Source organism: Monodelphis domestica, chromosome 1 (genome assembly GCF_027887165.1).
Source record: "Monodelphis domestica isolate mMonDom1 chromosome 1, mMonDom1.pri, whole genome shotgun sequence".
Lineage (NCBI taxonomy): Eukaryota > Metazoa > Chordata > Mammalia > Didelphimorphia > Didelphidae > Monodelphis > Monodelphis domestica.
In genome coordinates, this window is record NC_077227.1 from 655,257,720 (window position 1) to 655,284,079 (window position 26,360).

The window sequence follows — 26,360 nt, forward strand, 5'->3', positions numbered from 1 at the left end:
ACTTTCCTTATAAAGAATTTATGAGGTAATTAATGTAGAAGAGCTAGGTGGTACAATAGGTAGAGCACCAGGCTTGGAATCAGCAAGACTCATCTTTGTGAGTTCAAATCCATTTTCAGACACTAGTTAGATGCCTCTGAGCAAGTTACTTAACAGTGTTTGCCTTAGTTCTTTCATCTGTAAAATGAATTCTAAATGACATAACAAAGAGTTGGACATGACTGAAACTCAACAATAAATTTCTATCCCCATGTTTGCTAGATATAAAAAACTAAGGTTCAAGAAAGTTCAATGATTTGTCTTTGGTTCCAGAACTATATAATCACAATGTTGCTTTAGCTAAAGCAGCCTACCTGATATTTTCTGTATATAACAACCCGTTTTTATATGTAAAACAAGGCACAAATGGACAGTAAGTTGACTTCTATGAAGGGAGACCTGAGTTCAATTCTTCCCTGTGAATTGGACGAATCACTTCAAGTCTTACTGCTGTAGGAAACAAGACTTTGAAGTTGTACAAAATAGCTGTTAAACTGCATTAGTAGAAGTTTCCTCACCTGGTATTTCCCTATAATGGTGATGGTGAACTTATGGTACATGTACCAAAAAGGGCATGCAGATCCCTCTCTGTGGGACACGTCTGTAGTTGCCTGCCAGAGTTGCTTACTAGAAAACCAGAGGGACTCAAGTAGAGCTGTTTCCCTCTCCCTCTCCATGCACCTGAGGACATTTATCACTTCACAGGATCCTCTAGGTTCAGCAGCCCAATGAGAGCACTTCCTCTCTCCCCTGTCTGGGGTGGGGGGAGCTGAGGTGGGGCACAGCACATGGCCTCTGTAGAGGCAAGCAGGCATGGCACTTGGTCTTGGGGGTGGAGGGGGATAGGGTGGAGTTAGGGTCTAGCATTCCATCTCTTAAAGATTTTCTGTTACTGGCCTGTACCAAAAAAAAAAAAATACAAATCTGTTTCCTATATCCCTTCCTCCCACATACCTTTACTCCAACTAAACTAGCCTATTTGTTCTTCCTAGTACATTCAGTCACATAGGCACCATTCTATTTCACATCCTTATCACCTCTTGCTTGGACTATTGAAATAGCCTCCTAATTGTTTTCTCTACATCTGCTATTCCCCCTGTCCAATCCATTTATTAAACAGCTGTCAAATAGAGATAGCAGAATCACAGGTCACACAATTTTTCACTGCTCAAGAAACTTCAGGAACTCCCCAATACCTCTAGGATTAAGCATGTGCCTTCAGTTTTACAAATAGTGCTCTTTCAGCTTGACTATAATCTAACTTCTAGACCAATTTCACAATACTCACCCCTCTCATACTCTCTCATTCTCTTTATCTCTGTCTTTCTCTCCCTCTATCTCTCCTTCTCTTTCCCTCTCTCCTCTCTCTGTCTATCTGTTTTTCTTCTCTCTCTCTTTCTATGTCTCTGACTCTTTCTCTGAATCTCTCTATTTCTGACTCTCTCTGTCTCTCATTCTGTCTCTCCCTCTCTTTCTGTGTCACTGTCTCCTCTCTCTCACATCACCTCTCTCCTCTCTACCTTTCTCTCTGTCTCTCACCTTCTCTTTCCCACTCTCTCCCTCTTTCTTGTCTCCCTCCCTCTCTCCTCTCTTTATCTCTATCTCTGTCTAACTCTCCCTCTCTCTCTCTCTGCCTCTCTCTTTTCTCTTTCTATGTATCTGACTCTCTCTTTCTCTGACTCTGTTTCTCATTCTGTCTCTCTTTCTGCCTCTCCCTCTGTCTCTCAGTCTGTCTCTCCCTCTCTTTCTCTGTCTCTGTCTCTCTGTCTTTCTGTCTCTGTCTCTGTCTCTGTCTCTGTCTCTGTCTCTGTCTCTCTCTCCCTCCCTCCCCCCCTCTCTCTGCCTCTCTGTCTCTCTCTCCTCTCTCTTTGTCTCTGTCTGTCTCTACCTCTCTGTATCTCTCTCTCACCCTCTTCTTCCCACCCTCTCCCTCTCTTTCTCCTCTCTTTATCTCTATCTCTGTCTGTCTCTCCCTCTCTCTCTCTCTCCCTCCCTCTCTCTCTCTCTCTCTCTCTCTCTCTCTCTCTCTCTCTCTCTCTCTCTCTCTCTGTCTGTCTCTCTTTCCTCTGTCTTTGTCTCTCTCTGTCTTTCTCAATGTCAGTCACATTGACCTTCTTGATTTACTTCTAAACAATATTACATCTTGTCCCTTTGTGCTGAATGCTGGATCTGGAATGTCCTACCTAATACCCTTCTCCCTTCCTTGTTCTAAATGCCACCTCACCATTCCTGATTACTTCAAATGCTCATCCTCTCACATCGCCGACAATATTACTTTACTATTTACCTTGTGCATGTCTGTATTTACTTCTCTATGTACCTCATGTTTCTCTCCCGTAGAATGTAAGCTCCTTGGGGTTGGGGATTCTTTCATTTTTGTCTTTAATTCCCTAACACTTAACACAATGCCTGGTACAACACTTGTGGAGTAAAATTGAACTGAAATTAAGTGTTAGACCTGGCATTTAAACATAAAACCTTCATCTCTTGGCTCTTCAATGTCAACCATTTTATTTTATTTTATTTTATTTTATTTTATTTTATTTTATTTTATTTTATTTTATTTTATTTTATTTTATTGTTTTAAAAACCCTTATCTTCTGTCTTGGAATCAATACTGTGTCTTGGTTCCAAGGCAGAAGAATGGTAAGGACTAGGCAATGCGGGTCAAGTGACTTGCCCAGGGTCACACAGCTGGGAAGTGTCTGAGATCAGATTTGAACCTAGGATATCCTGTCTATAAGCCTGGTTCTCAATCCACTGAACCACCCAGTTGCCCCCTTGTCATTCATTTTATAAACAGAGCCACTATTCTTCTAGAACTTCTGACCTTCCACTTTTTCTTCTTGGAAAGGAACAAATCATAAGAAAATGTTGCTCTTCATATTATCCATGACACAGGAGTGCAATTTATGAGCCTAGCATTTTTTCAAGCATCAACAATATGTCTTAAGTTACTCCTAAAGAAATTCACGTAGGAAATCTGAGAAAAGGCTTAGGAAAAGGACCCATTACTTTGGCTTTGAATGAGAAGAGGATAAAAGGCATGCAATTGAACTGCTCATGCTTAAGAAAAAGCTATTTCAAGTGTAAACATGCCAAACTTACTGGAAGAGAGGTTCCCCTTTACTATCCATTCATCTTCTGGCAGGATTACACTTTGCTTGAATTGAGAGAGTTGGTTCTCTGAGGAAACTTCTTTGGAAGTACAAGCAGATGTTTCTAGTCCTTCCAAAGGCTTTTTCATAGAGATATTTTTAACCTCTGCTTCACTGCCCATCGAAGGCTTAACTAAAGTGTATTTGCCTGCAAATAAATGAAGTTATATACCTAAGACTTCTCGAGCTTTTGGTTTTTTCTCAGCACGGACCCCCTTTGGGAGTCTCGTGAAGTCTACAACCCCTTAAGATAGTAGCCAGCATTTGTAGAAAATTTGAAGTTTTTTAAATTACTTTAAAGATATATCTCATTTTTCCTCGCAAAAATGCAGATAGGTAACTGCTGTTATTAGCCCCATATTTTTTAACTATCATTTCAGTTTTAGTTCTAAAATTTGGAAATAGCTGTAGTTGCTTCATCTTTCTACTAGAATTTCTGTTTTAAAGAGTTTGAAGATGTCAAGAGACATAGAGATTGATTAGTTTTCCATCTTATCTGTCATATGACCTCAATGTCTGATTATCTCCATTTTACAGCTGGGAAAACACAAAATAGAAGTTAAATGACTTGCTTAGGGTCTTACAGCTAGTAAATAGCTAGCTAGATTTGAACGAGGGTCTTCCTCATTCCAAGTCCAGAATTCTATTCACTGTTCCACCTAATAGCTTACTATTTTTCAGTAATGAAAGAAGATGCTAAATTTCATTTAGACATTAGTGCACATATTTCATTAAATTTGTCCATGGACCACTTGGGATCTTGGGCCCCAAGTTAAGAATCCTGGACATAAGCCAATGTTTCCCAATTGAAACAATACATGTATGTAGTAAATAGGTAAATTCTTTGGTAGTGGACTGTTTTGAGGACTATAATGTCAGAACCAAGGATAAGTACTAGGGCTCAGAATCAAATCTGAGGAAGATTAGGTAACAGAAGGCAAGATGATTCCACCCCAGTTGAATATTGAAGAATAGGGGAGGTGCTATTGGAAATGGCATAGTATAGTCAGGAATTCTGATTTCAGACACTAACCAACTGTATGACCCTGGGAAAAATTTCTTAAGTATTTTGCCTCAGTTTCCTCATCTGTAAAATAAGTGGGAGAAGAAAACAGCAAACCACTTCAATATATTTACCAAAAAAACTCCAAATGGAATCACAAAGAATTGGACATCTAAAGGAGTGAACAAGTGATTTTGTAGGTAGGTTGTATTACAACTTTCACAGACTCCTTGAATCACAATATTAGTGGGTGAAGTCCAATTCTTATGTGACAAAAACTCTGCACAATAACATACTCTACAGTGTTCATGTCATTCAAACATTAGTTAAGATCTTCATAAGCCTGAAGACAGGGATTATGTCTCCACGAAATCTTCTAATCTCCAGAAAAAATATCCCTAATTCATTCAACCAATATTCATAAGGTAAGATATCAAAGCTTTTTATAATTCTAATCACCCTTTTCTTCAATTTTATAAATACTGGTTCTTCTTTTAGACATTAACCATCTTCCTACCAAAGCTTAAATAGTCATCCTACGAACTCACTATATCCATTTAAAAAATAGTGACAATAAAAATCATTTCCACATTATTGAAAACTAAATACTGGGGGAAAAACTTGATTGGAAACATTCAAATGATTATTAATCACAAAACTGTGTTGAATTTATTTAGTATCTTTCTTCCAATTCTCACATATCAGAGAAGAGACAAACAGTACCTTGAATTGTTATCAGAAAGAAAATAGTACCCTGATGCAGTAGCCAAACCCCATACTAGTGTACATTACTTCATTTCAATTTAATAAGTATTCCTTAAATGCATAATGGGTATATAACATAGAAGATAGAATGTTGGTCCTGGAGTCAGAAAGACTCCTCTTTGTGAGTTCAAACCCAGCCTCAGGCACTTTCTAGCGATGTTACTCTACAATCATTAAACCCTGTTTTCCTCTGTTCCTCATCTCTACAATGAACTGGAAGAGAAAATGACAAACCACTCCAATATATTTGCTGAGAAAGTCCCAAATGGGATCACAAAGAGTCAGACATTATTGAATGGACTAGACAAAGACTATGATACAATGTGAAGTATGTGTGATACAAAAGCAAAACTCAACAGACTTTACCTTCAAGGACCTTTATCCTGCTATGCTTATACCATTTGTACAAAGAAAGCAAAAAACAAAATGATTTCAGAAGACACTAAACTATTGAGGAAGAGTCACTCAATGGGAGGGTCTTCTTGAAGGAGACTGTTGATGAGGTGAGACTTCTAGGAAATTAGAGAATCAAAAAGATGGAACTGAAGGAAGAGAATACCAGGAATGGGACACAGCTTACCTAAAGACATAGAGAAAGGAGAAGGGATGTTGAATTTGGGAAATGGCTATATCAATTTGTTTTGAATGTAGAGTAAGCAAAGTAAAATAATATAAAATGGTAAGAAAGTTAAAAAAAAAAGACCCAGATTGTCAGGGGCCAGGTAATACTATCCTTATGTGGCAGTAATACAATCCAATATTAAGGCCAAACAAAAAGGAAGCAGTATGCATGACTCTTTTGGACTGTAGAAATGATCTTTCTTAATTGAGACCCTTTTTATCTCTGATAGAAGAATCAAAAAAGATGTCCACTTGTACTGAACCTTTGTACTACCATCTCCATAGCATTTTAACTGAACCACGATCAGTTCACCTTAAATCTCAGCCTTTCTTCAGAAAAGTCAGGTAATTATGAAATCTGGGTCAGATGCAGTAGTAGTATAAATTTGAGAGCTATCAGCATACTAATGACAGCCTAAGCCTAAATTGGCTTCCTGTCTCCTTGAGTATCTTCAGATAGAATACAAGATGAGAGACAAATTTTAAAAAAGGAATTATGGTGCTCAAATAAGACAGCCTTCTAGGAAAGTGTCTGCCCTCTGAGAAGTTAGTTCAGCTACTCTTGCTTGTCACTCCAGGTGTGATTTAGATGTATTCCAGTGAAACTTTCAAGTGAGAAAATTTCCTAGCTACTGACAGTGCCTCACTCAGGAATGAGTATTCTCCAATGTTCATTGACAACCTGGTAGTTTGGAAATTGGAATGCATATCCCTTGGGAAAGAAAGTTCTAAGAGAAGAATTAGTTTCCAGACTAGCCTACAAGAGTCAACCTCATGCAGAATATAGCAAAACAATAATATCATAGAAGTAACCTGATTGTTTTCTCTTTAAATTATTTTGCTCAGGATAGGGAGGATTGTTGAGCTGAGCCCTGAGTCACTGAAGCTCACAGCTTCACCTTCCCCACAGCTAGACACAAAGATAAAAGCACTCCCTTCAGAATCTTCCAAGGATGAAGAAGACCTAGGAAGGATGGGGATAAGAAAATCAAAAGACTCCTCATTCCAAAAAAGTCCAGCCCCCTTTGGAATACATCCAGGCTCTGACTGGAACATATAAATTGGCTCGATAGTGGGAGCCCCCCAATGCTGGGGACCAAAATATGTCTAGGCAAGAGGTGACTGGAGGTTTCTGGGGGGCTATTAGAGAACAGAGCCATTGCATCCCCTGGGATAGGAAAAACATGCATATGGTGAGAGGACTGAGAAGGGGAGCAGAGCAAGTTCAGATCTCTTTCTACCTTCATTCTCAACCAGGGAAGGGAGAAGAGCCCAGGCTAGGTGGTACAAAGCTATGCATAGATTCTGGGAACTGAGACCTGTGTGATAGTTTTCATCTTTCTTCCTTAAGTAAGGGTGGCCTTTGCCTAAATTTAAAAAATAGACAAAGTTCCCCCCACCTTCAGTACCTTCTCCCTTTCTTTTGAGTACCCATTGTAAATAAACTCCGATGACTTTCTATTTATACCTTAGGTGCCCACCACCATATTTTCATTATAGCCTCTAAACCAATTCAGTTTGTTCTCCCAAGGATTTCAATAGCATCTGCCTTTCCTCTTTCCATCCCCCACAAAAAAATTGTTATTTCCTGTCAATGTGGCTGTTCTCAATTGGTCATCTTATACTCTTAAAAGATTTCTTCTACTATGCTTTATTGTATATTTCTTGTATTGGACTGATGGCATCCAAGGCAGAATGGAGTATCATCATTTACCTATATATTTCATTTATAAATCAGAAACATTGACTAAATTGCCTATGTGCCTTAAGAACAACTGTCTATATAGGTTTCTATGAAAAGATCATGAAAATAAAAGTCATGAATATTATTTATGTTAGAAATACTTCAATGATCTTTTATTTCATCCACATAAATTCACTATTTACAATATTGATCTGTCCCTTTCTAACCAGGTTGATGCTCTTTGAGAGGTACTCTTGACAAAAAAATATATTGCCTTGTAGCCAGTCTGTTAATGAGCCTTCCCAAATTAATTTGAATGGCTCTAGAAGTATGAGAATATGGTTTATCATGTGATCTATAGTCAAAACATCTCCATTTTGTTGGAATTTCCCATTTGCAATATTCTGGTTTAGCCATTGAAAATTAAGCAATCAACCAATAAGCATTTATTAAGAGCTTACTATAGCAGAGACACTGTGCTAAGCATTGGGGATCTAAAGAAAAAGTAAAAAGAAAGAGTTCTTGACCTCAAAGAGCTTAGATTCTAATAAGTGTGATCCTATGTACATGAAAGGCTTGTTTAGGATTCATGCAGAATTAATGGAAGGTTATCTTGAAAGAAATGGCTCTAGCAATCCTCCAAAGTTTCCTGTCAAATGTACCACTTGAGTTGAATCTTAAAGGAAGTCGCGATTTCATGAAATGGAAGTTAGGAAGAAGAGTGAGTATACCAGACATGTGCATTGGACATGATGAAGTTACAAATATGAGAAATGGACCTTCAGGTACAAGGAACAGCAAGAAAGCCAGTAGAGGAAATGATGTAGAATATGTGAAAGAAGCCTGGAAAGATAGATAGCTTCAAGTTTGCAAAATATTTTGAGTGCAAAACAGAGGAGTTTGCCTTTTATCCTGGAGATATATGATATTACTTACTGATAAGGGAGAGAGAGAATTGGAGAGGAAAATTTATTTTTTAAAATGTTGAAACTGTTTTTACATGCTTTTGGAGAGAAATTAAAAATTTTTTAGGTATAGCACTAAAGTTACTTCTCCCTAATTTTTTTATTTCCTAAAAAGTATGGCAAATGGAGACAATAATAATATCACATATAATCATCCTTACCTGGGACACAACATTTTACATTTATCAATCATTTCTCAATTAATCCATTGCTTAGTACAATGCCTGGCACATAGCATATGCTTAATAAAGATTTTTAATTGATTGGTTGCTTTCTCATGCTGGTCTTGAGTTTGTGATGAAAATAGGCTCCAGGATACCATACTGGCTTTTACAGAAATCTTACGTCTTGGAAGTTTATCATCCAGTTTTCCACATCACCCAAAGTGATGGAAACTCACTTCAGGGGCATTCATTGCTATGAATTAAGGCTCTAATGCAAGCTATAGGCCATATAGATCATCTTCAAATATTAGCAGCTAGAATCCACTCCCTCATTACCCCCATGTCATGAAATCCTCAGCTTCTTCCAAGTGCCAAGCCCCATGAGAAGCCTAGTTTGATTCCCTTATTTCTTTTCTCTTGCTCTTTCCTTCTCCAAATGCCATTTATATACTAATTTTTTAAATAACATATTCCTCCAGCAGGTGATAAACTTTTTGAGGACAAAGACATTTAAATTTTGTCTTTGTACTCTTAAGACCTAGCATGATGTTGTTGTTGTCTAGTTATTTTAGTCATGAGCCCATTTGGGGTTTTCTTGGCAAAGATACTGGAGTTGTTTGCCCTTTCCTTTTCCAGATCATTTTATAAACGAGGAAACAGAGGCAGACAGAGCTAAATGACTTGCCCAGGATATACAGTTAGTAAATGTCTGAAGTCAGATTTGAATTCACATCCTCTTCACCCCAGGGCCAGTGCCTTATCCACTGCACCACCTAGATCTTATAGTTAAAAACAGTAATGTTTGTTTGACTATGCAAAATACTAGCTTCATGATAAGGTTTGTCTTTAGAAAGTAATAATAACTAGTACTCAGTGCTTTATTTTTTGCAAGTTTTATATACATTCATATATGTTATCTCATTTTATTCACACAATAATCCTGTCATATTGCTGCTATGATTATACCTACTTTTCTTATTAGGAAGCACAAAGAGTTTAGACTCAGGCTTATTCAGATAGCATCTAAGCTAGGATATGAACTCAGGTCTTCACTGTTTCATTACAAGCTTAGTAAAGTTTTGGCTACCAAAATTCAAATCAAGGAAACATGGAGCATAGAGAAACACACCAAAAGCAAATTGAGTCAGTTTTATTGAAGGGAATTTAAATAAAGGCAATTAGTGACACAATGGAGACAAATCAGATCTACTGGATTCCTGTGGAAGAAGGGAAGGAGCCTGGAGTCCCAGATAAAATTAGGTGTAAAAATGAGTTAAGGCTGGTAGGGTGTTATAGGATTTTTATTTGGATGTAAGAAGACTTGGCATTAGAGGGAGGACTCACCTGGACTAGGTGACTGCTACTGATTCAGATTAGATGAAAGGCAGGAGCTGGCAGAGAGAACTAGTTGGTATTTGAACTCCCCACTGCAATAAAGGGGCTTTTAGCTGTTCCTGCTAGTCTTACTTTGACAGAATAACTGAGGTGACTTGAGGTTCCCTGAATGTTCTTCATTTAGCTATTCTTATGGCCACCTAACAGCATGATCAAACCAATGAAGACATTGAAAGGTCAAACATTTGGTAGGAACATTGCAGACAGAAAGGAAATTTTCCCATGTTTAAAGGTCTTCAGAGAAATGTCCTAGATAGAATTTGGCATATAAGACTTCACCTTGAAAAAGAACTTCTTTGTCACCTAAATGAAATCCATGATGCCATGCTCATGTGGTTAATTTTCTCCAGAAGCTGTTAGATGTCCATATTCTATTGAATGGAATAATTCCCATTTTCTATAGTGATTCTTGATCATAGGATTAGGAAGGTTTCCTTTATGGTGAGACACCAAAATACTAATTTCAAACATAGTCTCTGACAGATATTTACTAAAAGAGGACAAAGTACTTATCTTATAGTTATGGGCCTGTGTTCAAATTTCTCCCAGTCCATTTACTCCCTGTCTGACATTGGACCAAAAACATGTGCTCTCTTCTGTGGTCCAAATTTCTTCCTCTGTGAAATTATCTAGTGGGATTGAAATGACCTCAAAAGTCCCTTGCAGCTATTTTAAGAAATCTGAGGAGCAAAGTTGTGCTCTCTTTTGCTTAATTTTCTTTTAACAGTTGTAAGAGCCCCAGAACAGTTTTACACATGACAAGAAATAGGCATTGTTTTATTAACAGTTCAAAAAAGCATGAAACCACAGAATGCCATCATTCTGAAATGTACCACTCTTGCCCATGGTAAGCTTAGATTTAGTGCCTTGAAAAATGGGCAGGGCAGAACAGATTTTGCCTGATATTTGCGTAAATTGAATGTGATATGGAACACCTGGGACACATGTTGATTGGATTTACAGGGAACCGGCACTGATTTATTTCACATTGTTAAAGCAGATATTAATGCAAGAAAATTCCACCTACTGTTTTTGTATCGTTGAGATAATGTTACAGTGTTTCTCAGAAAATCAAGCTATTTCTAACTTCGATATTGCTTCTCCAATATGATTCTGTTATAAAGACAACATTCTCACTGTACCCAGTAAAGCACCCGCTCTTTAAAGGGAAATGAGTTTTGGTAGTACCTAACCTTGGTATATTTAGGACCAAAAAGAGCATGAGTTAAATGAGATGAAATCGTGGAGAGGGGATGCTTAAAAGAAAAGGAATCTAAAGAATTAACATCAGCAAAATGTAATACGCAAAGAAAGCTTTTAAGCAGTAAAGGATGTGATGCCAATTTAAGAGCAATAGGACCAATTATAAGCAGATTTGTTCAGATTGTTGGCAGTTAACTCCAGGGCCATGAATGTGTGTGTGTGTATGTGTGTGTGTGTGTGTGTGTGTGTGTGTGTTCATGCTATTTGGATTAAGTTAACTAAATGAAGTTAGTATTGAATGGGTTGATGATTAGCAAGGAAGACAGCTGTATCAAATGCATTCAGAATATATCTAACTCCAGTTCCAAAAGGATCTGGAATTCCACCAATGGAAAGAAGATGCATTTCTTTTATGCATTTGTGTCCCTGTGATCTACTCAGAAGGGTTAACTTTGCAAATGCAGATTTCACTTGCCTAGTGAATGTCAAAAGGATAAATCACAGACTGATTCTTTCTTACAACTATCCTTTGCTTACAGGTTGTATATAAAAATAATGATGTCAGGCTGGAATTATCTCGGCTTGCCAAACAAGGAGATCCTAAGATGAAAATACATGGAGTAGTGGCATTTAAATGTGAGAATGTCGCAACATTGGACCCTATCACCTTTGAGACTCCAGAGTCTTTCATCTCTCTCCCAAAGTGGAATGCCAAGAAAACAGGTTCCATATCTTTTGATTTCCGTACTACAGAACCGAATGGGCTTATCCTCTTTAGCCATGGCAAGCCAAGACACCAAAAGGATGCCAAAAACCCCCAAATGGTAAAGGTTGATTTTTTTGCTATTGAAATGCTGGATGGTCACCTCTACCTATTGCTGGATATGGGATCAGGTACTATCAAAATAAAAGCGTTGCAAAAGAAAGTGAATGATGGAGAATGGTATCACGTGGACTTTCAGAGAGATGGAAGATCAGGTAATTTTTCAATTTTTTTCATACTCGTTGTTTATCCTCTCCTCTACTCAGAACTAAAACAAAAGATACTGAGAATTTTGACTTTATAACTTGAGAATGAAAAAATTCCATTAATAATATGTAATATGATTTAAGGAATCAGGAGTTTCTTCAGTCATTCAATTTGGGTATAAATCCAAGTGCACATTTTCTAAAGCTCTTTTTTTTTTGTACTGGTCATTCCTTTTTGCATAGTCAAGGACAAAATGTTAGAGAAACATTTCTCTAAACTTTTTTTTTTCAAAATGAGGGGCCCTTAATAGCTGATTATTGTTTATGTTATTGTATTTTGAAATATCTGAGATGGCATCTTCAAAGATGAGAAAAATAAAAGTACCCAGAGATTGTCATCTCTGTGACACAGTAAATATTTTGACCCAGGCTAGTTTTAGACATAGGCTGATTAAGTGGCCATCTGTGCCATGTGATTTACAAGGTCTAAAAAGGTGTCAGAGTACTCACTGATATGTGGGCTCATGCTGTTTTCATTTAATTGGATAATTGTTTACTTGCTAAACCAATTAAATGAGTAAATGGCTATCCTCCCCCACCAAAAATAGTGTTTTAAGATTTGGTTCTATTTTTCAAGGAGAACCCAATTAATGAGACAATTGTTAGATCTCCATTTTGTGTTATACACTCAAACAATGAGTTACATTGTCCTAGACTGTATTTTATTTTTTTAAGCCAGGTTTCCCACAATATCCTTTTCTCATATTTTGTAATATACATTCAATCAATCAATAAGAATTTATTAAAAACCTACTTTATTTCAGGAAGTATGCTAGACTCTGGAGATAGAAATATAAAAGTGAAATGATCCATGTCATCAAGAACTTTACATTTTTAAGGGGAATAAAATATGGGTGTGGATTTACATTAATAAATGGAAGAATCAGGAAATGTCTCTTGGGATTAAGTGGCACTTGGGTGGAAGAGAATGGTTACTTCCAAGTGAAAGAAATAAGGAAGGAGAGCATCAATGTGAGGGACACATCAAGGGGTCACCAAACTTTGGGGTTATACCACCTGTATACTAGTCTATTTGTTTTTCATTGGGTAGACATGGCTAATATCTCGGAAATGTTTAGAGATCCCTCCAAATATTTTTTTTTTCATCCAGATTTAAAAGTTTCTGAAATTTCACAGAGATATAGGTTTTATTTTAGATTCATTTTTTGTGATTGATGTTTAAAACTAAATGTTCTTAGGAGGAATAACCCATTGAAACCATTCATAGTAAGTAAGGTGTTAATGACTTTAGATTTTAGAGCTTTTATCCACTTTCTTCCTGAAAGGTATTCCACATCACTGATTAATAAAAAGAGTCAGGGAGGCTATAAAAGATCTTTATTTTTTCGCCCTCTGGCTGAAAGACCTTGACTATTCCTTTATAAATGATCTGAATCTCACCTAGGGAATTGGCCCTCAACAAGGTAAAAAATCTGATTGGAATCCAACTGATCAAAAAAATGAGTTTTGGCAAATTAGAGCACTACTGCTCAATCTAGGCTTGGGCACTAGAAACATTGATTTAAAAATACCTAGCTTTAGAAACATTAATCAATGAGCCTTAATTCGACCATTGTATTCAGGTTAGTGGCACAGTAATCTTTCAGCATTAAAGTGAAAAATACCTGCCTAGACTTTATAAAGAGTAGACTCATAAGGTGATTAGTTTTTCTCCTTAAAAATATATGATGAATAATAACTACTACCCATAATACAATGATAATTTATTTTTATAACAAGGAAATTCTTGTGTGCATATGTTAACCACAAGTGACTTGCCTGAGTAGTTCTTGTCAGGGAAAAAACAACAACAACAAGAACTCTCCCAAAATAGAATTACCTGCTTGATTTACATTCACTTTGAAGGCATGGTATTTAGTAACAAAAAATTAACAAACCACATTCCCTTAAATTTCTCAAATTTTCTCTTGGCTTGAGATCTTGATATTTTTGCAATCTTTGCTTTCAATCCTCTCCTGCCACAACTCTTTTTACCACAGGCATTAAATCAGCATCTTATAATATAGGACTAGTCCAATTGAAATGATAGCTTAGTTGTCTTTTTTAATATCAAAGGGCTTAAATACACCAAGGAGGGAAAATTCAGAGATGGGGGTAAAATAAGGTCTTAGCAGATGTATGATTTAGTAACACATCCTAAGAAGTTGCCTGAGGCACTTTATAAATTAAAAAAAATAAAAAACCTTTCCCAGGGTCAGGCACTTAGTGAGTGAGAGGGATAGGGTTTGGACCAAGGCTTTCCTGATTCTAAGCATGGCACTCTGTCTTCACCAAGAGGACTTTAATTACTTTTTTAAAATCTGAAGTTAAACTTCAAAAAAGAGCATTTCTTTACAAACAGGGCATAAAAAAGTATTCTATATGAATTGGACCTATCATTTACTCTTTTTTATTAGGTAAATCTTATTTGGCAACTAAGTGGCATAACAGAGAGAATACCTTGCCTGGAGTCAGGAAGACTCATCTCACTAACTCTGTGACTGAGCAACTCACTTTTTGCCTTTTCCCTCTATTTCTACATTAATGAAATAAACTGGGGAAGGGAATAGCAAAACCATTCTAATATCTTTGCCAAGAAAACCCTAAATGGGGTCACAAAGAATCAGACACAACTAAAACAACACATTCTATATAGTACTTTCAATACTGTCCTGCTTGCCTGTGTTTTCTTTTGAACTTCTACTCTTGTCAATGATTATATTTTTAAGTTAGAGAATCTTTTTTTTCCCCTTTTTTGAATCTTTGTTGGTAAGATCATCTTAGTTCACCTGCCTTTCCATTTAAAAACTAAGATAAAATGGTAGAAGGAAATTTAAACAAGCAAAGTTAAGCAAAACACATGCATAGATGTCCAAATCCAAAATTATGTCTCTACTTCATATCCATGACCTCTCCACCTGTAGATAATATACTTTATATTTGCTCATCTCAATACAAGCTTGATAATTGTATTGATTAGAGAAAATATATTTTTCAAAGTTATTTTTTCTTCATGTTACTATACTTTTATAAGAATTCTCCTAGTTCATTTCGTTTCACTCTGTATCAGTTAATACTAACCAATGTTTCAAGAAATCCCCTTTTTAGTTATTTCTAATAGTATAAAATATTTTATTGTATTCAGAAACTATTTTTCAGTCATTTGCCCACAGTCTGAGAGATAATCTAAGGAACTCCTTTAAATTCTAGTATTTTTTAGATATAATAACTTTTGCCTTTTAATCTTCACCTCAGGAATATACAATTTCATTCTGTTTATAAATATGCCCTCCCATATTATTTCTCCCATTAAGTCTCCCATCCCTCTATTGATTTTTTTTCCACATGAATGTATTTGTGAGCATGTGTAATACTCCTTTTCCTGTTTTAATTAAGAATGAGGTTCATTTGATACCTCAGTTCTTCCATGTTTGCATATTCTTCTTATGTAGACCAGTTATGCTAATATAGCTCCTTTCAGTTTCTCAATTAAATTTACTTTTATAGGATTATACATACATTTGCATTCGTATTTCAAAATTCCTACTTGCTTTTTTTAATCAGAAAATTCTCTTTTCCATTAAAAGACTATCCCTCTTCACTCCTAGTGGGATTAGATTCATCTTTACAATATATTATTCTTGGGTAGATATAACTATATTTAAAAAATCCTTTCAGCTTCTCTATAAATATTAAGAAAGACTATTTTAAGAGACAGCTAAATGGGTCAGTTGATTAAGATCCAGGTCTAGAAATGGGAGATTATAGATTCAGATCTGACCTCAGATACTTCATAGGTTTGTGACCCTGGGTAATTCACTTACCCCCCATTCCCTAGCCCTTATTACTCTTCTGCCTTGGAACAAATACATAGTATTGATTCTAAGATGAAAGGAAAGCTTAAAAAAAGAAATCCTGTTTCACTAGCTAAAAACTTCAGATTTTTCCCTGTAGGAAACTGGGAAGAACAAAGTTGAGAGCCCTCTTTTCAAATGATAGCAGGAAGATGATTAATTTTAACTCTTGTCAGAAAAAATTACTGTTTCCTACCACTTAGAATGATTAGTGTTACATATACCTACGATCCATGTTTGTCCTCTTAAAGGAGTAATGCAGAAAGACAATATTTGGGTGGTTACTTTTTAAAAGAATATGGGATATCTCTATTCTTAAATTGTATTAGTTAGCATTTTATTTTAATTTTCTCATATCTCCAGTTCTAATTCTTGAAGGGCTTTGTCCTAGAGCCAGCCCCTTCCCCATTTTGAGAGGAAGAACCTATCCCTACTTATTCTCACACAAGATCTTTTGGGTTCTTGCACATAACTCTAACTTCTAGAGTTAATTGCCCCTCATGAGGTTCATGGTACTGAAAGCTCAAAGTCCCCTCTAGACTTTTTAGGATACAATTTTAGGACTTTAGAGACCCTGAGCCTAGACGTTTCCTTTCTAACCATTATGGTCCAAGAGCTACTGGACAACATTGGGTGACATCATGTAGGTGGTCAACACTTTGCTATAGCACTGACCATTATCCCTTTCCAGAATTTATAAGATCCTTTTCTTGGAGTTTTCTGAGTATTCTGGGACTTTCCCAAGGGAGCCCTTCATCTTGCCACGTCTAGACTTTTGCTTTACTGAAGCAACCCATTTACTGATTAGCTATGGGTTACTGGCTGATTTTTTGTGTTCAGTTAAGGCAATGAAAGAAGTCGCTTGCCATAGTTGTTCATTGGTTTTATTGATCATTACTTAGTGTAGTGTCATCTTCATAGTTTGGCTGAAATAATTATGTGAGTCTATGAGTCTGCTTCCCATTCAGTCAGATACCTTGACAGGAAGGTCTGCGTTTTATATTAAATCGAAGTTTAATATAACTAGCAGTTAAGTCAATATCATCTACATTTTCTACCAAACCTTTGTATATCATCTAATCTCATCCTGGAATTACCCTCGCCAAGCTGGTCCTGTCATCACAGGATCCCCCAATAGATTACTGTATCCCTGGGAATTTCCGTTCTGTCATTCACCCATTGTTTTTTGTTAACATATCAAGGAGACTGCATTTATCTTCCCTAAAGCATCCTTATATGACCAATAGTGAAAAATAAGTAATCTGAAAGAGTTGAGGAAGAAAGACCAAGAAAATTGGCAGCATTCATCATTTGATCCCCAGATTTTTTCTGCTCATATTTCCTATTTACACTTCTCTTTGTAACTGATCTATCCCTTCTTCACTCAGAAAACAAAATAAGAAAGAATTACTGCCCAAAGTTGGTTATCTCCAATTTTGTATTATTTGTGCAAAGAGCCATTCCTACAGAAACTGCAATAGTTAAATGTTAATTCCAAAAAGATTTTGATAGCTTTCTTCTTGTAGTAGCCTACCAATTACTTTAGGAGTGGTGAATATGATAGGAATAAATCCCCTGCAAGAGCAAGACTGTACAATCATATGTCCCTCCATGAATCTTCCAGTTGATCTAATTCATGTACATTTGTCAACCCAAATGAATTAGGAGATGATCAAACATTCTTTTTTTCCCTTCCTCCACCTTAATGTTATTTGGTAGCATGCAATTATTCATGTGAAGCCAATTGGCCCAAAACTGCCCAAAATACATTTTGTGCTATATAATCTAGACTTTTTTTAAGTTATGTACCTCATCCTAGGTCACATCTATAGAAAACTAAGATATAATTGTTTTTTTCACAGTTAATTACCCACAAATGCCTGTTTTCTAGTCATTTGAATCACTATTTTTCACATAATACATTAGAATAGGTATAAATGAATGACACTTCAAAGTAATGTCTAATTCTACATAGACAATATATCTCAGTCCAATGGGTTTTTGGTCAATGACCTAGGGATGAATTAACTGCATTTTAAAAGGTAAAGACATGTATCTGCCAAGTGTAGGCAAAAGATGATGCATAATTAGATGGCTGAGTCAATGAATCAACTGAAGTACAGATTAAACTTCCCTGGTTCTTTTTATGTTACTGAAAATCTGCAATAGAGGCAGAGTGAATAGAATGTTGGTTTTGGAGTAAGGCAGATGTGGGTTCAAATTACACTTCTGACATTGACTAAGTGAATAACTGGATAAGCTACTTAACTAGTATGTATCTTGGGCAGTTTCCTGGGAAGGATTAGCTATCTAAGTTACTTCATAGAGGACAGCCTGCAATAATTTAAGGAAATCATAAGACCTTTGAATACACATATAAAATAGCCTAAATTCCCTAGAACTGGAGAACTGACTGATCCAGCTTTATCAGGAGCTACAGACTCCAAGCTTCTAGTCTAGGTGAGCTGAAAACTCAATGATTATTTAAATAAAAAGAAGCATACTATATGGCAACATTAAATACATTTTGAAAAAATACCTAAAATTACCTCCTAGGAATTTTTATTATATTGATATGAAGATTTTTTGTTTGGTAGAGTTTAGGAAGATGAGAAGATTCTCATGACCATAAGTATAGATTAATGAATTTAAAACGGTATATAAAAAGAAGCAGATGTACCCACATAAGAACAATCATTCAGAAAACTAACCCCTGCTTTTTTAATACATGGAAAAGATTATCACACATTATTTTGGCCTTGCACAGAAGAGTAACATAGTCTTAATAGCTGTTACTATTAAGGTTTTATGGGTGGTATTTTAATTAATTTCTGTATTTGCATACTAAAGTGATTTGGTATAAGACATCTTAGTAAAAGTGAGGGAATGAGAAGGATAGCCAGTGTAACTGTGACTTTTTAAACTGCTATTTCTGATTCTGAAGAACCAGATTTAAAGATCAACTGAAACCAAGAAACACAATCTCATGTCATAATCTGTCCTGTGGTTTCTGCAGTAATTCCTTTTATAGAAATCTCAGTGACATGATTATTAATATAATATGGGAAAATTATATTGATATAGCAAGAGGGCTCAGGTGGGTATGATTTCAGGAGTTCTAACAAGAGGAAAACCATATCTATTTAATGATTTTTATGCCTTCTTGCTGATTATTTGTATATATTAAATTAGCCAAATTCTGTTATCATTATAAAGTCTAAAACCTTTTTGTTGTAGTTTAACTGATTGCAATTTCAATATAAATTAATAGTGATGTGATAGCCAAAATAACTGAATGCAATCTTCAACTACGTTAGTAGATATATGTTGCCCAGGAAACAGGAAATAATAGTCCCACTATACTCCCTGTACTCACACTAAATTAAAGTATTGGTTCATTTTGGGATGTAAAAGGTTAGAAAAAGATTGATAAGTGAAAATATATCCAGATTAAGGCGACTAGGTCATGGAAGGACTCAAGACTGTGTCATGTGAGATTGGATTAAAGGAGATTAGAATTTTTAGCTTGAAGAAAATAAGACTGAGAAGTGACAAGATCAGAGTTTTGAAATAATTGAGGAGAAAGGTCTAAGAGGTATTAGACACACTGGTGAAGAGGGAACAACTAGAACAGTGCTATCTTGTGTGGTAAAAAGAATGTGGTTTTGGGAGTCTGATGTCCTAGATAGGAATCTTGGCTCCCTCATTTACTCCTTTTATGACAATCTCTAAAATGAGAGAGTTGGGGTTTTTGATCTATAAGGCCACATTCACCTCTAAATCTATGAACTTGTTTAATAGATGAATGGAAATTCTAATGTAGCATATTTCAGCTCAATATGTGAAAAAACTTCTATGTAATAAGGCAAAAATTGAGTGGGTTTCTTTAAGGGGCAGTGAGTACCGGTGACAGGAGTTTATAAGTTTAGGAAAGATAAGCGGTGTCAAGGAAACTGTAAAGTAAATCTATGCTTCAGTTAGTGGTTAGACCAGATGAACTCTGAGCTCCCTACCAATGCTAAGATTACATAATGAAGTTATATCTGGTAGGAATTGATTAATCCATGCACATTTATTAAGCATTTACAATTTTCCAGGTGCTGCGGTACGCTCTGGAGATACAAAGATGAAAGTGAAACAGCTCTTCATCCCAAGCATCTCATTGTCTTATAATCCCAATAACAATAATTAATAATTTTTTCACATGAAGGGAGTATGCAGGGAAAGCATAGGGTCATATAGGAGCAGAGCACAAAGAACAATCTGACCAGTTAGAGCTACTTTAGTTTAGGCTTTCAGGACTTCAGCTGTATTACTAATACAGTCTCCAAATGCTTATCTGGCTCTGGCTTCCAGGTTTCTCTTTTCTCAGATGTGTCCTCCAGCATGATGCAAAAATAATCTCCCTTCAACACATGTCTAATCATGTCAGCCTTTGTTCAAGAATCTTCAGTGTTCCCATATTACTTGTAGGTTAATATAGACTATTAAATGTAACATATGAAGCCCTTCTGAATCTAAGAGCAGCCTACTTTTTCTAAATTTATTTTACATTGCTTCTCTTCACAATTCTACATTCCTGTAAAAGTTCAGAAATGTATCTGATATCCCCCAAATTCCATTTTCTGATCCTCTCTGCAAATTATATGTGTCTCTATAAAAGGTATAGTTACCACCTACTCCATAGAATATAAGATCCTTGACAGTGTGAACTTTATTTTTTTATTGTTTAATTTCCAGTACCTAGCACATTGCCTTGCACTTTGGCTGGATGGGTGGAGCGGAGAAAAGAATGGTGTGAAGGATGATGAGGGCTAGATGACTTCATCTAGGGATGAAGGACTTTTAGGGAACTTTTCTTTCTAGGCTAAGGACCTTGGTGGGACTAACTTGGTTTTTGGGGCTCTCTGACCCAGGGAGAAATCTCTGTTCTCTCTGAGATTTGACTGACCAAGAGTTGAAGGAAAGCCAAACTGAAGGAGAGACTTTTTTGGTGGCTGACTGTTGGGGGGAAGCAGCTGAACTGATCTTGTTAGCTTTCTGTTTCAGACTGAAGGACCCTTGGGAGGGGGCCTTCAGAAATTAGGCTGAGAGACTTTTCTTGGTGGCTTTGTGAAGAAGAAAGAAGATTTTAACTGTTGTCCTCCATCTCTGACTGTTCCTCTGTCACCATTGTGACTTCCCAAGCCCTCATAATCTTCCTTTTAGATTAGGGACACCCTGATCCCTCTTACCTGTTTCCCATCCTGTTATCCCAATAAACTCCCTGACTTGAAAAAGGAAAAGAAGACTTCTAGGGAACTCTTCATGAGCAATATTGACTTTCTAGTCTAAGAATATTACCTTAGACAAGGAGTGATTTTTCTAGAGTCTCATACTCAGAATATTTGACTAGAAGGGAATTGATTTAAGGTTTTCTTGACTTCCAAGGAAGCTCTCCAGCCACTATCCCTTCCTACTTTGCCTATCTTTATAAGAGCACAACAAGAGTTTGCTAAATTGAAATGATTTTAATACAATATCATTCAATATACAGAATCAGGGTTATTCCTAAACTAGGTGGATGGGTTAGTGCTTTAGAATGTATTGATAAGACTGAGATCATGAGTTTGATCTTTACAAGGAGTGGGAAGAGGGGAGAATATTCAATTTTTGGTCATATACTGAACACTTAGCAACAATCATTTCAGAAAGAGAATCCAGGGAAAGAATATGGATGATTTCAATTCATGCTCATTGTTAGAGAAAAAGCTCTATTAAAAATAAATCAAAGCCAGTTACAGAATGCTGTAAAGGAAATAAAAATGAAATGGCAATCAGAGAACAAGGGTTGGTGTTCAAATTCCTCATCTTAATTTCTTTGTGACCTCACTTCACCTCTCTTGGCTTCAGTTTTCTCACCTGAAAAAGGAAGGGATTGGATAGGATTATCTCTGAAGTTTCTTTCAACTACAAATCCTATAAATATTTCCATTATTATATATTATAGACAACTCCCTTGTACCTGAAATGAGAAAGGTCTGACTTTAGAGATAGGATTATTCCAAACTTCTATATCTCAGTTTGAAACACTGTGCCTGACTTGTAATAGATGCTAAATACATACTCCATCCATCTACTCATCCATGCATTTTAAGGGAGGAAATTTAGGCTCACATGGATTAGGTGGCTTGCCAAAAGTTCCACAAGGAGTAAGTAGCAAGCGAGAATTTGAGCTTAAGTGTTAGGACTTTAATTCCAGTGCTCTGTGGATATAACTTTCCCAAGTTAAGCTTTGTAACATATTATTCTAACATCTTCTAATTCCAGATGAACAAAAGAAATGTTGAGTTGATAAATAACTGGTCGAAAGTCATAGGAGACTTTCTTTGTTTTACATCAGTTCCCAGGGGCTTAAATAATTTTTTTATTTTGTAGATGATTCCAAAATCTCTTATCTCTCTCTCTTGATCTTTAGGGCCACATTATCAGCAGCTTGAAAGACATTTTCACTAGGATATCCTATCATTATATTAAGCTTAATATGAACAAAATAAAAACATTACCATACCTCCATGACCTGACCCTTGCACCAAAATTCCCTATACTTTTGAAAGCTATTAATTATTTGCCCATTCACCCACTTATATAACTTCTGAATCATCCTCAACTGTCTTAACTTCCTCAAAAACTAATCAATTAGCTCTCACGTCATGTCCTTCCGTCTCCACAATATCTTCAATATCTCTTCCATCTATCTGTTCTCCTTAATCATATTAGTATTGTTCTCTTCAACTCTTTCCAGAACTATCATAACAGCCTCTTAATTAGTTTTATTGAATCCCAATATTCCTCTTCAATACATCTTCCAAAAATGGCAAAATGGTCTTCTTATAGTACAGATTCGAATATGCCACTCTGCTACTCAAAAACCATCAGTGGCTCCCACTTGCCTTAGGATAAAATACTTAAAAACATAATATTCTTTACTTTATTTCCTCCATGATTTTTTTCTATAGTGTAAGCAATATATGTCTTTTTTCACAATATGATCAATAGGGAAATATGTTTTATATGATAACTTACATACAACATATACAATATTACCTGCCTTTTGGGGCAGGAGAATGGAAAGAGAATTCATGGACTGCAAAATGTCAGAAAACAAACATTAAAAATTGCATCTACCCATGTAATATAGAAAAAATGATTTAAAATAAAAAATAATAAAACAAATTCTAAAACTTGGCATTTAGGACCAACTACAATACAGCTACCATATATCCTTTTATTCTTATTTTATACCACCTCCTTTCACAAATTCATTGGTTAAGGAGAGCCACTGGACAAATTGTTGTTTCTTTAAAAGGAATATTCCATCTCTTGCCCCATGCATTTGTTCCATGCCTGAGATGAATCCTTTTATTATCTCTGCCTCTCAAATCTGGTTGTCTTTCTTAAAATCTCATATCAGTTATCACATCTTCCATTTTCCTCTTAAATATTTCTGTTCCACTCTTCCCAATTTCTTTCAAATTTTCAATGTATGTTTATATGATATATCTCCCCAATTTACTATGTCCGTATATGAGTATATTAATATATAAATACACATGTTCATGTAACATATCTCTATGTATACATGTATAATTTACATGCATACATAGTCAATATTCTATTAAATCTTAAAACAGTGCCAAAACTTTTGGAACATCATATATAGGTGTGTATATGTATATAGGTGATAAATATATGTGTGTATGTGTATACATATATATTTGAAACACATGGGCATACATATATATGCTCACAGACATATATTTATAGTCATTTTTTATGTGAAAATGTTGTCCTTCTCAAGTAGACTGTAAGCTCCTGGAGTGGAAAAACTATCTCTTTTTTCTCATAATATCTAGTAGAGTGATCTGTGCATAGTAGGAAATTAATGTTTGTTGAATTCTTAACTTAAACTGAGTAGTTCTTTTGGCAGTAAGACATAATAATATCAAATAGATGCTTTTTATATAATTACATTAATAATCTAATGGATATTAGTAGATATTAAAAATGTAAAAGAAGTGACTAAGTTCAAGATAATATACTTGGTATGAGGGTTATGAACATCCTACTGGATACTCATATTTTACTAATATTTCCTCTAAAGAAAACTTCAATTTCCACCTATTCCAAATACTCTGGTTATTTTGACTCTGGGCAAATCACTCGGTACCTAAGGTAATTTACTATGACTAAATGTAGCATTACTCTTGGAGAACTCCCTACAGTCATGAAATTGAATATCCCTCCTCCTCCTTTACATGATTCCCACCCATCCAAAGTTCAAGAAAGGGATAGCAAAGTCAGGCATAATACTTGCATGGCTGTGTGAAATAGAAATGGTTAATCCATGGAAACTATTGCTTGATGAAATAGAAAAGGTGATCTGTGTGACACTATTACTTGTTGCAATGACTGAATGCTCTGAGGGGTGGGGTGTAAGGGTATATTTATATCAGAGCAGAGTTAAAAGCATAGATAGATAGAATTATTAAGGTAAGTGTAATTTTAAAATGCAAGTTGCATTTTTTTTCTAATAAAGGGTAGAGGCATGGAGAGAGAGAGAGAGAACTTGTAAGCCAAGATGCAAGAAACAAGCTGGGGACCTACCTGTCAATCAAGAAAAAGGTTCAAAATAGAATGTTCCCAGGAGTTGGCAGTTGAGGCTGGCTAAGGACCTTGGTTGGACTAACTTGGTTTTTGGGGCTCTCTGACCCAGGGAGAAATCTCTGTTCTCTCTGAGATTTGACTGACCAAGAGTTGAAGGAAAGCCAAACTGAAGGAGAGACTTTTCTTGGTAGTTGACTGTTGGGGGGAAAGCAGCTGAACTGATCTTGTTAGCTTTCTGTCTCAGACTGAAGGACCCTTGGGGGGGCCTTCAGAAATTAGGCTGAGAGACTTTTCTTGGTGGCTTTGTGAAGAAGAAAGAAGATTTTAACTGTTGTCCTCCATCTCTGACTGTTCCTCTGTCACCATTGTGACTTCCCAAGCCCTCATAATCTTCCTTTTAGATTAGGGACACCCTGATCCCTCTTACCTGTTTCCCATCTTATTATCCCAATAAACTCCCTGACTTGAAAAAGGAAAAGAAGAGAGTGTCTTTATAGTTCACTTAGGGGGGAGGGAAGAAGCCAAAGGCTTCAAAAAGAACTGGGAGGTGAGGGAGACAGGGAGAAGAGGGTGAAGGAGGGAAGGATAGAGGGTAGGAAGAGATTAGGAGAAATATTGATCCACTAGTCATCAGTAGGGATCAGTAGGCAGACCCCAGAGCATTCCCCAGTATCTATCTAGAGCATTTCCCTTTAGCAGTTTCCCCTGTGGCTCCATATCTCTCTATCTCTGTAGTACCTCTACCTCCATTATAACTAAGTATCATCAGGTGTGTCCCCATACTTAGTAGCAGCTCTCTCTAGTCTGTCAGAGTACCACTGCAACAAGAAATAGTTTCTACATAGATTTACATTTCTATTTCATGTGTTACTTATTACTAAATCTATTTAGATAAAATTCAATTGGGACAAATAGAAAATCTGGTACTTGGATATAACAAATCAACTTGATGAGTACAAGATGGGTAGGGTGTAGTATTTCTGTAGAAGATCTCATCATCTTAATGGATTGATGGTTTAATAACAGGCAGCAATGTTGTATGGCAACCAAGAATACCAATGTAATCCTGAGTTGTATGAGGAGAAAAATAGGTTCTGGACATAAGGAACTGATAGTACAGCTGTGCCATGATAAGACCTGATTTGTATTATTGTACTCTATTCTACGAACCATGATTTAGGAAGGTTATTGATGATATGGAAAGTGTCCAAAGAAAGGCATCTAGGATTTTAAAAGGTCTTCAGTTTATAATGAATAAAGAATGTTTGAATGAACCGAAGATATTATTCCTAGAGAAGAGAATATTCAGGAGGGATATTAAAGCTGTGTTCAAGTATTTCAAGGGCTGTCACTTAGAAAGGAAGTTAGAGTTGTTCTGTTTGTTCTAAGAGCATAAAACCAGGGAATGGAAGGTGCAAAGTGGTCAGTTTCATTTTAATGACAGGAAAAATATCACAACTATAGAAAATCAACAAAATGAAATAAGATATTTCAAGAGGTAGGGGAAGGGGAGGTCCTCTCATTAGGGGTCTACAATCATTGGCTGGGTGACTGCTTGTCAGATATAGTGGAATTCTTTTCAGGTCGATTTTGCCCTAGATAGCCACTGAGGTCTTTTTATAACTCTGAAACTCCATGATTATGTAGAAATTTAGAAATCTAAATTTCTAAGTTCATTAACATTATAGAAAAAACTTATAACAAGACTACCAGAAATGCTGGTGACATTGGTATGCAAAATCCCAGTATTTCAGGATAAGAGGAGGAACCAGCTTCCTTAAGCATCTCCCATCTCCACTCTTTTCCTTAACCCCTAAGTAGAAAACAGCTGCCT

The 26,360-nt window shown here is 36.1% G+C and overlaps 1 protein-coding gene across 44 annotated transcripts in view; it reads left to right on the plus strand.

Moving 5' to 3' along the window:
* The window catches only part of NRXN1 (neurexin 1), a 1,454,617-nt gene that overhangs the window by 581,004 nt on the left and 847,253 nt on the right, over positions 1–26,360 (plus strand). For all 44 annotated transcript variants that reach the window (XM_003339683.3, XM_056823682.1, XM_056823689.1 and 41 more), the window contains one exon: positions 11,537–11,975. In XM_003339683.3, coding sequence (XP_003339731.1) covers positions 11,537–11,975 — 439 coding nt within the window. The remainder of the gene's footprint in view (positions 1–11,536; positions 11,976–26,360) is intronic.